The sequence below is a fragment of the Pelodiscus sinensis genome, chromosome 7, assembly GCF_052426305.1.
Source record: "Pelodiscus sinensis isolate ZL-2025 chromosome 7, ASM5242630v1, whole genome shotgun sequence".
NCBI classification, from domain to species: domain Eukaryota; kingdom Metazoa; phylum Chordata; order Testudines; family Trionychidae; genus Pelodiscus; species Pelodiscus sinensis.
The window spans coordinates 75,879,393-75,892,817 of NC_143058.1; the positions used below are offsets into that span (position 1 = coordinate 75,879,393).

Sequence of the window (13,425 nt, forward strand, 5' to 3'; positions counted from 1 at the left end):
TGTAGCTGTGGGGGTGTAGCGGTGGGGTGTAGCGGTGGGGTGTAGTGGTGTGGTGGGGTGTAGCTGTGGGGGTGTACCGGTGGGGTGTAGCGGTGCGGTGGGGTGTAGCGGTGTAGCGGTGGGGTGTAGCGGTGCGGGGGTCGCGTAGCCGGGAGAGATCTGCACTGGGCACTGGCTTGCCGTGGCGCCAGGCCCTGACCCGACTGCTAAGCCGGTGTCTCGGGGCTGCGGCCCCTTTAAGAGCCGGGCAGGCCCGGCCCGGCGGGAGCGGAGGCGCCGCACGAAGTTCCCCTCCCGGCTGTGGGAGCCGCGGCCCGGGCGGGCGGCACCGAGTTCGCGGGGGGGCCCGGAGCCGCGCGAGGAGGAGCCGCCCCCCCCCCCCCCCCGGCCCGGGGCGAAGCTCGCGCCGGGGGCCCGCCCCGTTGTCCCGCGGGGAGGGGCTGCGGGCAGCCGGCCGGGCCCCGCTGGCGCTTCGCTCCCTCGCTCCGGGACAGGCCGGGCCCAGCGCTCCAGCCAAGGCCGGGGGGGCTCGGGGCCCGCTCCCCGCACCCGCACCTGCTCCCGGCACCGGGGCCCCGCCCCGCGCCCGGCCTGCTCCGCTCCGCGCCCCCGGGCGGGATGAAAGTGACGGTTTCCTTCGGGAGGACCGGCATCGTGGTGCCCTGTAAGGACGGGCGGCTCCGCGTCCGGGACCTCACCCGGCAGGCCCTGCAGAGATACCTCCGGACCCAGGGCAAGGTAAGAGCCGCGAGCACGCGCTGCCCTGCGCTGGGTTATGAGGTAAAGTAGCTGCCCGAGGGGCGCACGGACACTGAGGGGGCTGCAGTCGAAGGGGCAGATGGCTGTGACCGGCCTAGTGACTCTGCGGGTCACAACGAGTTGCAGCTTCCTCCTTTGTACCTAGAAGTTGGGTTCACCAGTTGTTATAGTAAATAACACCCAGAAGCCAGCGGCTGGCGGATTAGTGCTGTGAACAGCACTGCTAGAGAGTTGTGTGAACTGTTCATATAGACTAAACTCCCTACGTTACGTACAATGGCTCACCCTCTAAATGGTTCCAGTGTCTAGTGTGTTGTGCACAGTGGCTGTTCTGCAAATATAGAGGCATCGCGATGGTATTACGTGCCTGGGGGCAAAGGCAAAATTTGCACACCTTCCTGCCTGCCGCAGGGCTCCCAACTTGGCACACAGCTGAGCCTGACCCGGGGCACAGGAGCTTGTACGGCGTCTTCCCCCATCCCTTCTAGTTTGGGACCAGGCCCCCGCATGCACTAACCAGCCTGTGGAGATGGAAGAGGGTCGGGCGGCGGAGGAGCAGGCAAGTTGAGGGATGACAGGGAGCAGAGAGGGACTAAATTGGCATGTTGGCTTCCCCACCCCTCCAGCGTGACATCTGGGATCACTATGCACAGGGCTCGACAAATCACTGTTCCTACTCGCCCGTGGTGAGTAGATTTCAGCTGGTCGCTCCGTTGGCCGGCGCTGCACGCATGCACAGTCCCAGTCTGGTGCATGTGCGGTGCAGGGCTGGCAAGTAGATCTCGCCACGGTTTGTCGAGCCTTGACTATGCAAATATAATTACTTTATCCACAATAAAGTCTATGTAATATGGTAAGAGATTGGCTCAGACCTTGTGATCCTAGGGATATTGCATGAATAGTGATGGCACCATGTTTATCAAGGCTTCTTTAACTGGTTTGGTTGAGATTAAAAGTAGTAGAAATGGCCAGCGAATAATTCCTCTGGTAGTGACCAATAATTTCTGTTCAAAGACCTGATTCTTGTAAACTCTAATTCAGATAAATAGTTTGTTTTTTCATGGAGACGGTTCCCACAAGACTACTGCCATAAGTAAGGGCTTGCAGGATTGGATCTTCAGAAAGTTAACGGATTCAGAGTGCAAAAGGGCAGTCATATCCAGGAGGCTTGGTTACTTCTCTATTGCTGAGTCTGTGACTTTGCCCAAAGTGTATGACTTCTCTGCTTTTTTTTTTTTTTTTTTTTGCCTCGTGTAAAATTAGAATTCTAATATTTACCTCCCCCTCACAAGAGTATTTTGATTATTAATGTCTGAAAACTTCTATTGAAGTGCTATGTTTATTATTGTATTTTGATTATTAATGTATGAAAACTTCTATTGAAGTGCTGTTTATTATTGTACAAATTACATATGTTTATTATTGTACAAATCTGTATTAAACATGATAGAGGTTACAGTGACTTCCATGTTTGGCTACGCAAGCACCTGTAGTACTTTGCCTAGTATGTAAAATACTTCCTGATGCAAGATCTCTGTTCTTTCTCTTTCTATACACACTGGTACACCATGTGTATCTAAATATTCACTTGTATGGAAATTAGCAAATATTATTTAGACTGGACTATCAATGGGGATAGCTCAAACTGTCCAAATATACATGAACTTCACATTAATACTGAGACTTTATAATAAACAAAATGACTTTTGGCATAGTTAAACTTTTTTTTAACTCGCTTCAGCTCTCTACTTATGGTGGTGAAGTTTGGACTAAAACGCTGAGTTATCTGAACAGCTAATGAGGAAAGGCTTCAAGGTGACCTGCAAAACTTGCCTTGTGCTCTCTTCTTGCTGCTTTGTGGTGTTTAAAGACGTCCCAAAAGAAATAAAAAGGAAAAACCCGTATTCTAGAAATGCAGATTCTGCCTAGTCAAGAAGTCTTCCTATGGTGGCTGGAGAATTAATGAAATTACTTAGCTGTTCTTATGTTCTCCATTCTGAATACTTACACTGGATCAAACCAAAAGTCCATGTAGCCCAGTATCCTGTCTTCCAACATTGACCAATGCCAGGTACCCCAGAGGGAATGAACTGGGTGGTTAACTGATCCCTCCCCTGTAACCAATTTCTAGCCTCTGAAAAACAGAGGCTAGGGGCACCATTTCTGCCCACCCTGGCTAATAAGCAGTGATGGACCTATCCTCCATGCATTTTCTAGTTCTTTTTTTGAACCCTGAAGACTGAACAACTGAGAGGGGAAAGGAACTTTTAGCCAGATGGTCAAACTTTTTTTTCTTCTTCAATACCTAACTAGCTAATCAAGTGAGACAGGGTGGATGAGCTGCTATCTTTGTTTGGACTAACGTTTCTGTTGGTGAGAGAGACCAACTTGGAGCTTACACAGAACTCTGTAGTATGAGGCTGCAGCAACATTGTATATAATTAAATAATATTTATTTTACATTCAGTACCTCTGCCTCCTTAGGTTAAGCTGTGAGAACAGACACTGCATTCCTTTGGAATATCTAGAAGGGGACTGCTTCAGTCCATCCGGGCCTGCTGTACTGTGGGCTCCTCCTGCCAGGCCAGGCATCGTGGGTGTGGGGGCCTATTTGGCTGGGCTTCTGGTTAACCAGTTATTGGGTAAGCATACTAGTAATGCTGATGCTTACTAGGTAAAAGGTTAACCCTTTACATCGCTACTGTCAAGTTGGGCAATTGGGCTGAGGCAAGGGACAGAAGTACTGTATGTAGTGTTGGGATAGGGGAGGATAAAAATAGACACAGGAGCTGAGTATATCAGGGTTACAGAATGAGAAGTGAATAAATCAGAAAAGAGCCCCCCCTCCCTTTTTTTTTAAATGAATGTGATAGTTAGTCTTCATAATGTGTAGGTAAGGTTTTCATTCCATGTTGGGGATTCTATTGATATGAACTGACAACTTGACTTTTGCATTCACTTTTTTTTTTTAATCTTGATACATTGACTTGATGTAATTCCAGTTTTTGATAATGCTGAGGGCAGTGGGATAGTGTTGATACTATAGTACTAGGTATAAGTACACAGAGGAAATCTTAATTTGCACACAACAATAACACAAGCACATATTGCCTTATATTGAAGGTTTATTTGAAATATATTGACTGAGATGATGCAAAAGTCTCTTGGGGTTTGTCAAAAGTATATATCTGACACTGAAACATTTTGCATATTTGCCAGAAGTGTGTTCTCTTTTTTTTTTTTTTTAAGGTGGGGGAACCCACCTTAAAATCTAAATGTTCTGACACTTTTTTTTAAAGACGACAAGGAGTCCTGTGGCACCTTATAGACTAACAGGTGTATTGGAGCATAAACTTGCATCTGACAAAGTGGGTCTTTGCCCATGAAAGCTTATGCTCCAATACATCTGTTAGTCTATAAGGTGCCACAGGACTCCTTGTCGCTTTTGCAGATCCAGACTAACATGGCTACTCCTCTGATTGTTTTTTAAAGAAGTTTTTTTTTTTTAAATTCTAAGTGAATTTTTGTTCCAGGATTTTCATATGTTGGATAAAAGTACTCCAACACTTTAACATAGTCAAAATCTAAATGTTTAGTTTGATCCTGAATAACGATTTCCCTCCACACCCGAATTGCCAGAAATGGAAAATCTGTTATTTGCCTATAATGAGCTAATAGTAACCTGAGTCACTTTTCTGAATCTTTTCCCAGTGATGTGGGAGATTTTATCTTTTTTCAGGGCACAGGGGGAATTCTGGGAAGGTAACTTAGGAACTCACAGCACTTGAGCAATATTAGCCTATGTCTAGACTGTACAATGTTTGTATTACCAGCTGATGTGCTGTGCTCACTTAAGTTTTAGCCAGTTCCTGCTTTGATGTCAGTCAACTTGAGTTAAAAACCCAGTGTACTTACATTTAGAGGTTTTTGCATGTGGAGGGAACTGAAGTTAGGGGCAATGCTTCAATTATGTCTTGTGTTGCCTTCATTGCAAAAGGAACTCCTTATTTAAGGCCGCACATTAAAATTTTAACTATGTATTGCTTTGTCTCTTAAATCAGGCTTTTAATGGTATTTTAACTTGATAAAATACTGAGCTTCTGTTGTCATATGTTCAGTAGAAAGGAACAGCAGTGAGCCTGCAGAATGAAATGACACCTCTTCTTTTAGACAGTGACATTTACTTTATCTCCCTTTGAAATAAAATGTACAGCATTCCTTTAAATTGTCCTCACTTTCATAAAAGAACAGTCAAGCTATATAATAGAAAAGAACCTTGCATGCAGACATGATCATACTCTGTTTGAATGCGTGTCAGTCCTTCAATATAGAAGTTTCAGAGGGGAAGCCGTGTTAGTCTGTAACTGGAAAAAAATGTAAAAAAACAGCGAATAGTCCTGCAGCACCTTAGAGACTAACAAAAAATGTAGATGGTATCACAAGCTTTCATGAGCACAGCCCATGAAAGTTGTGTCCACAAAAACTCATGATACCATCTACATTTTTTTTGTTAGCCTCTAACAAACCATACCAAAAATACTAATTAATTCCACAAAGGTAAACTCCTTGATTACCGAAACTCCTTGGATTTGAATCAGTAACATAGCGGAGAAGGCAATACAATGGTCACACATTTTGATAAGCAATAGTGATTTATTGACTGACTTTCAGCAGAGTGCTAGTGATACACAAATACTTAGAGCTATGGTGACTAACGGGCTAGCCATTGGCCAAATGTGGCTATTTGGTCAGTTGTGTGGGGCTTGTTCGCTATAGCAGTAGCCGCTCTAGTGACTACTGCTTCAGATTTGGATGCCATGGATTTAGAGGGTTAATATTGTAGATGGATTGTCACCTTCCCTTTTTTTTTTTAAATAATAAAATAGTACTTTAACTTCACACACATCTCTGTGCTCATGCGTGCCACATAACCCAGCAATCACAGCTTTTGGAGCAGTATCTAGCTGCTGCTAAGCAGCCAGCAGAAGGAGTACTAAATGTTCTTTTGCAGTTTCTTTAACAACAGAAGCTTTAAAAAAATATTTTGAACAAAAAGCTAAGTCTCTGATTTGCAAAAACAGTCCAAGTTTTCACAGATGATGTGGGAGATGTCAAATACAGAAATTAAAAAAATGGCATAACTCTGCTCAAATGTCTTAACCTATGAGCATACAGAAAAGTAGGAGGAAGTTATGTGAAATCTACAATATTAATAGAGGCAGAATATTAATGGTATGTAGTATGTGTACTGCTTGTTTCCTCTTCCAGAAATAGATTTTAGCTTTTGCAGGCCCTTTAAATTATGTGCCCTAAAATTGTTCATTCTTTTTATATTTTTAATGCCATTTGTATTTATTATCTGCTTTCCACGTTAGGAATAATTTACATATTTTCAAGCTCTGGTTTTAAACACTTCTAACTTTTTTTTTTTTTAATTTCTCATCCCCTACCTATCTTAACTTCCTCTTGTCATCTTATAAACTGCAATTCATTATCACACTTCTAATTTGCCTTTGGGGCATTTGATATATACGTTTGTATGTGAAAATCATAATTAAAGCTGTTCAGCATTCAAGTTTGCCCATGATAATAGCACACTAATACACTGGAGTGTAATTTGGTAAATCAGATTCCCTACATTATTATGGGTGACTGCTTGACAAGTATAGGACGAGAAGTCCTCTTCCCGATAAATAAGGGAGAGGGAAAAACTAAATTGCTTCACTAACCTCTCTATTTAACAAGAGTTTATACAGAGATAAGCTTGACAATGGTACTGCTATTTCCAGTAATAGTGAGGAGTATAACCTTCTGTGTCCTCTTTTTTTTTTTTTAAACACACTTGTATTATTGGGTAATTTGTCCCTCACTTCAACCACCTGGATATTTTATGTTGACATAAGCTTTTTCTGTGACAATGGTTTTATTCTTCCCATGTTTGTGTGTTGATAAAGCCCACTGATAAGCACAATAGTGGGTGGGAGCTTCTTTAGTATTTTGTTTCCTATTCAGACTAACATCATAGGTGTGATAGTACACCGGTTTTGGTATTTCAGTAACACATTTGTGTGGGAATTTTTTTTTTTTTTTTGAAACATAGTTTAAGGAATAGCAATAATGGTTACCGGATGCACTTCAACACTCCCATTAATGCTGCTATATTAATTAAGGTTTTTCCCCCTTCCCTGGTTGGCTAGAAAACCTGCCTCCATGCTGAAAATCAAACTGGTCGTATAAGATGTTGTCCTGTGGGGTTTTCTTTACTTTAACTTGAAAAATGTAATGTCATGCCATCTTTTCAGCTCTGATCAGTAAAAAGTGAACAGGTTATTGGCTTTAGTTAATATTGAGTGCTTTGCTTAAAACACACCTAGGCATTGGTAATCTATCAGATAAATAGAGATGGATGAAATTGGTGAAAATGTCCATTAAGAATAATCCACCATACTGTAAATGTGCATTCTCTCTCTCTCTCTCTCTCTCTCTCTATATATATATGATCATTCTAGGGTCTATAAAATTTTCAGTTTCATTTATCAAGCTCAGTGTTGAGAATTGTATGAAGTGTTTGAGAGCTAGACTAGAGGACTCAATACAGGCAGTAGCCGGGTTACGTACAAGATAGGGACTATAGGTTTGTTCTTAAGTTGAATTTGTATGTAAGTCGGAACTGGCTCCAGATTCAGCTGCTGTCACTGAAACTGACCAGGGGCTGACTACAGGAAGCTGGAGGCAGAGTTGCTCTGCCCCCAGCTTCCTGGAATCAGCCTGATCAGTTTCAACAGCTGCTGAATGTGGAGCCTGGGACAGAACAGCTGGGGCGCTGCCCGGTAGGTTCCCATAGGACCAACCCGGCAGCACCCCAGCTGCTCTACCCGAGGCGTCCCGCAACAAAAGCCTGGTCTGCTCGGGGGGGGGGGGCACACTAGCTGCGCCCCCTCCCATCCCAGCAGACCAGGGAGACCCGAGCAAAGCCGCACAGGCGGAGGGACCCCGCCGCCCGTGTGGCTTTGCTCCTTTGCTCCTGTTTCCCTGGTCTGCTGCGGGGCGAGAAAAGCCCCGTTCGTAAGTGCGGATCCGCATAAGTCGGGGACTGCCTGTATTGAAAATTGCTTCCTTCTAGAATTCTGTCAGAGGGCTTCTACTACTTTAAGAACTGATTGCAGTTCACCCTTCATTTTGACAAACATCGATCTATGTAGTTTAAATTGATTTACAGAAGATACAGAGAGACAATTGGTAAGCAAAACTTCTATTATCCATTCACTTCTTCCAAATCAATCGCGCTCCTTCATTGATTACTTGCTTTATCATCTTCAAAAAAGCTTCTGACAATGAATAAAATTGAAATAAATTGTTCTAAATACTTATTCCCCACAAAGGTGAAATATTTTTGCTTGTATAAAATGTCAGTGTAATATGATTTCTAACAAGAGGTTGAAAACGTCCGGCAGTATGTATCCTATTGATATTGCATGAAATGCCAAACAACTTTTCAAAGTAGCTGAAGTTACTTGACAACAATGCTTCAGAGGATAGCTGAGTTAGTCTGTAACAGGAAAAACTTAAACAACCAATAGGTTATTAGCACCTTAAAGACTAACAAAACATGTAGATGGTCTTCTGAGCTTTCGTGAGCACAACCCACTTCTTCACCTTCATCATAATCTCCAGGAACCCACCTCTGCAATCAGCCCCAGTGCCAACTCTGTCCACACATCTATGCAAGTGATTTCATCACTGGACCCAACCACATCAGCCACCAAATGAGAGGCTTATTTAACTGCACATTTAATGTGATCTATGCCATCAAATGCCAGCAGTGCCTCACTGTAATGTACAGTAAAACTCCATTAGTCCGGCATCCAATGCTCTGGGACTCCTGATGGTCCGGTACCATCAGGAACCCGGAAGTGCTGGGGCAGCGGGACAGGCTTCCCCCGTTCAGCTGCTGCTGAAACTGATCAGCAGCTGAATTGGGGAATCGGGGAGCAGAGCAGCTGGGTGCTGTTGAGTTGGTCCCGCAGTGCCGAGGGGCGGCGCTACAGGACCAACCCGGCAGCACCCCAGCTGCTTTGCCCAAGGCGTGGGATTCAGCCGCTGCTGAAACTGACCAGCAGTGTCAGTTTCACCAGCAGGCTGAATCCGGACTCCTGGGGCAGAGCAGCTGGGGTGCTGCGGGGTTGGTCTCATAGTGCTGCCCCTCGGCGCTGCAGGACCAACCCGGCAGGACCCCAGCTGCTCTGCCCCAGGGGTCCCCAAGTCAGCCACTGCTGAAACAGATCAGTGGCTGATTCCAGGAAGCCCGGGGCAGAGCAGCTGGGGTCCTGCTGGGTTGGTCCCGCAGCGCCGTCCTTTGGCGCTGCGGGACCAACCCGGCAGCACTCCAGCTGCTCTGCCCCAGGCGTCCCCAAGAGCAGCCGGAGTGCTGCTGGGTTGGTGCCGTAGCGCCACCCCTCGGTGCTGCGGGACCAACCCGGCAGCACCCCAGCTGCTCTATTGCAGGCATCCCCGATTCAGCTGCTGCTGAAACTGACAGCAGCGGCTGAATCAGGGACGCCTGGGGCAGAGCCGGACTATTGTAAGGGGAGCTATGAGGGGTCTGGGGTGGCATCCCCTCCCACCCCACTCCAGACCCCTCATAGCCCCCCCTTCTGATAGTCCGGCATATCTGATAATCTGGCACCCCCTGGGTCCTAAAGGTGCCAGATTATTGGAAGTTTACTGTATATTGGTCAAACAAGACCTTCTCTACGGGAAAGAATTAATGGACACAAATCATTTATCCGAAAAGGCAACACTCAAAAACCTGTTGGAGAACACTTTAATCTTCCTGGACACTCGTTAAGGGATCTCTAAGTCATTGTTTTGTTTCAGACCAATTCCACAAACCAAATACACAGAGAAGAGTTGGAACTTAACTTCATTCACAAATTTAATTCTTATGAAAATGGTATGAATTGGGATATTGGATGGTTTACATATTATCAACCAACCAAACAATGAAGATGCTAATGGTTCTTGATGTCTGTGTAGAATCTCATGTTGGTCATCTTCCTTTCCAAGTGCAAACTCATGTTCTTGTCAGCCTCTTGTAACTATTTAGTGTTTAAGGTGCTACTAGATGGTCTTTCTTTTTTTTTTGTTAACAATAATGAACTTGATCTGAAATATAATCCCCTCCCATATTTGTTCTGTATGGTGGGTCAATTGAATTGTACCACACTGTGAAGAGCCTTGAGTCCTGTATCAGACTATCAGAAATCTTTCCCCATGGAGCACAGCATTCTTTAGGCTTTTCTAATGAATGGGTCCCGTAAGAACTGCAGGTTTCAGTATAAAGACCTGTCTTACCTAGACATCTTTCAGTATTAAAGTGTCTGTCTGTCTTTTAACCTTAAAAAAATGGATCCAAAGAGCTATAGCAATTGATACAATGCAAAAGGTGTTTTTAAACTGTAATTTTCATACTTTCATGCTTGTCCATATAAAGAATATTCCAAGGCAGTTTTATGAAATAAAACAAATATTGTTAGATTTGAACATCTTGGTCAGAAACAAATTTTTGAATATTAGTGAACCCTCAGATCCCTGCACACGTTAAAGGAAATTCCGTCAGGAAGTAAGTCTTTGAAAGTCACTGCGCACAGTGACTTCAGTTGTTGACCTTCTCTAGTCCAGCACTCTCTGGTCTGGCAACATCCATGGTCTGGCATGATTTTAGCTAGCTGGATGTCCACTCATCATGGGTGTAGCCAATGTTGCTAGACAATATTGACCTCCCGTAGTTGGATACCAATCAGGTCCCAAGAGTGCTAGTTTAGAGAAGTTTGTTTAATTTTACTTTATTATTCAGATAAGCCTGTCTGAATTCTCAGTTCTCCTTCATTCGTTCCTTTTCTTATTGCTTTCTATGGAACCTTGTTTACTAATGAAACTGTAATCCTGTACATGATAGAGACAATCTCAGGTCAGGGGCTGCAGCAGCATCCTGAGGTCTATCACTTATAAGTTAGCCCCTAGTCTGTTACAGAGTTTTATTTTTAAACTGTGAGGAAAGGAGCATTTATAATATTAAACAGTGGTTGGATTTGAAGGGACTTTTGGATCAAGTTTCCTATGTGAGGCAAAAAAGTGTAAAAGTCTTGTTTTCACAAATGTTTCCTTGGTTGTCTAATGGATTTTACCTATTGGAGGATTTATGGCACACTGCTGAAAAGTCTGATCAATGTTTTCACTATTATTTAAGATAAAACTATCATTTCTGCACCAATGGCACATGGATTCAGAACTGATGTCTGTTCATGCTGTAGCACTACCACATAATCCCCTCACTTTATATTGCACCCTGTGAAACTCCTGTGCTTTGAAGGGTAAATCAGTTCTTCTTTGACTTCCTAAGGATTATGGTAGCAGCTTTTTTGCTGAATAGAGACCTTTATTTTTAAAGCAAAATGTCTCCACGTTTAAGACAAAAATGCAATGTGCTTGAATGCAAATCCTATATACAAGCAACAGCAGACTGGCACCTAGATTTCTCCTTCCTTTATCCCTTTATAAAAGGTTGTCATTGCCGGTTACTATGATTTTTAAATGGCCAGTGCTGTCTGCAGGTGAGTCAGAGCTTTAATGGTGGGAATACTTGCTCAAAGTCTTATGGATTGCAGCCTAAAGGACTTGTGGTGTTTTTGTTTTGTTTTTTGAGCCACTGCCACTGCTGTTTGTAAAGGGTGATAAATCATTTGTTTTCTATGTGAGAGCTTGGCTAATGGAATTGTTCAGAGTGGTGGGTATGCTCTGAAAAAGTTAACAATGGGAAAATGTGGAGAATGGAATTGCCATGCCATCACCTGTCTCAATACTTGGTTGATCTTCATCAGAAAGCTCTAAAAAATTGAAACCTAATGAGTGATATGACAAGATGGATGGGGGAGAGGTGTCCATGTTGCTTTGGTATGCCTCTCACCAGTCTCTGATGCCATAGCTTGCTTTGAGGCAATATTGACTCACCTAGGGTGGAAGGAGTGTCCCAGCAGTGGTTCTGGTGTTTACTTTTTAGCAAGGATAATGCAGAATAGTTATTCTTTGTGACAATACTCCTGTGTAGCTCTCTGCAGCTTCCTCTTGTGCATATTTCCTGCTCAATGTAAGGGGGCAAAGATTGAGGCAAATGATGGATACCAGTACAACCATTGAATAAGTGACACTTTATTTCTCCTCACATCACATTTTGGATTCTCCTTGTTTTTTGTGACCCCTTTCCTGACCCCCTTCAAACCTTATAAAGATTTGGACCTGCATGGATGAGACTAAGGGTCCAGTTAGAGCAGAAGTGTGGAAACCTCAGACAAAGCTGTGCGCTATTTTAAGAGCTCTAGCTGTCAGCCCCTGTGGATGGAACTTGTGCTGAAGTGCTGTGTGCACCTGGGGACCCAGGATAAAGATGACTGCTCCAGTCCCTCATTGGGAGGTGGTGAGGCTCTGGCTGTTGGAGGGGCTGTCTGCTGTGAAAAGTGATATTGATGAATTACCACCCCTACTTCTGTTCTGTTATGGCACTACTTTCATATCTGGTTGCCTAGCCAGAAGCTGCTACTTTCTGCTTTGCTTTCGGAGCTGGGTGGTGGTATATGTACTTCAGGGCAGGAGGAGGGTATAAACTACTACAGGAACAAGAAGGGGGCCAAATCAAATAAGTTTGAGAACCCCTGAGCTAGAAGAATGGAAGGTGGATTGTTTTGGCTTTTAATTCTTCACGCTTTTTTGAATGCCCAGATAGCGGCACTTGCTGGTGAGCCCTGCAACCAATGCTTCTCTTTCCATCTCTTGGTTTGTGGCTGCCACCTCTTCTATTGGTTGCAAAGCTCACCAACATTTAGTGCCTTTGTCACCTCCAGAGTGGATTTGTGATGTCTTTGACAACCCTCTGGGTTTTTGCATTTGGCCTTGAATTTGGTTGTCTGAGCAAAGTCAGTCTCTTTAAATGCCCAAAGATCTGTATTCAACACTGGCAAGGTTGTTGAGTCCTGATCTGCAGGCAACCAACAAAGCCTTCAGCATCTTTTTTGGACTCTGCCAATAACAGAAGTAGTAGCTGCAAATAGATCTTGATCCAGGGTTTTGACTGTTTTAGCTGTAAAAGTGATAATCTCTGGGTCTCAGACCACATACAGTTTTAGTCAAGATACCATCTCCTGAGTGTTTAGAATTTGTCTATACCCAAAACACCTGCGTTGAGGTCATTTTCAGGATATTTACTCGAGGGCCTGTAGTTTTAGGTATTGCTCCTGTGACTGCCCAGTTGTGGCTTGAATTTAGTGAACTTCAAATCTTTCTGCAAGACAGTGTTCCCTGTAAGCTGTGCACTTGTGTGGCTGCTCAGAAATTCAAATGCTACCCAGCTTTTTTGCAGAGCGCTAATGCTTTGGTTGGTGGTACACATATGTCAGGTGCACATGAAAATTTATTCTGCACATCGATGGACAATATTAGATGGAACATTGGAACTCCAGGGTGTGGTGTGTGGATTTTTTTTGGGGGGGGGGGGGTCAGGATTTTGACTTGGGTTTTTTGTGATTTGGTAACTACTGTGTATCATGTCGGTAACTTTATGTGCTGTCAGACAATACATAAGCCTAGTTCCAGCAAGTCAACAGTACTCTTTAA

At 44.0% G+C, this 13,425-nt stretch overlaps 1 protein-coding gene across 6 annotated transcripts in view; it reads left to right on the plus strand.

The window, feature by feature from the left end:
• Window positions 1-278: 278 nt before the first annotated feature.
• The window catches only part of PARD3B (par-3 family cell polarity regulator beta), a 618,049-nt gene continuing 604,902 nt past the window's right edge, over window positions 279-13,425 (plus strand). For 5 of the 6 annotated variants that reach the window (XM_075934324.2, XM_075934322.2, XM_075934323.2 and 2 more), the window contains exon 1: window positions 279-738. In XM_075934324.2, the coding sequence (XP_075790439.2) occupies window positions 619-738 (120 nt within the window). In that variant the 5' untranslated portion in view covers window positions 279-618. The remainder of the gene's footprint in view (window positions 739-13,425) is intronic. The other variant, XM_075934321.2, reaches the window with a different exon arrangement.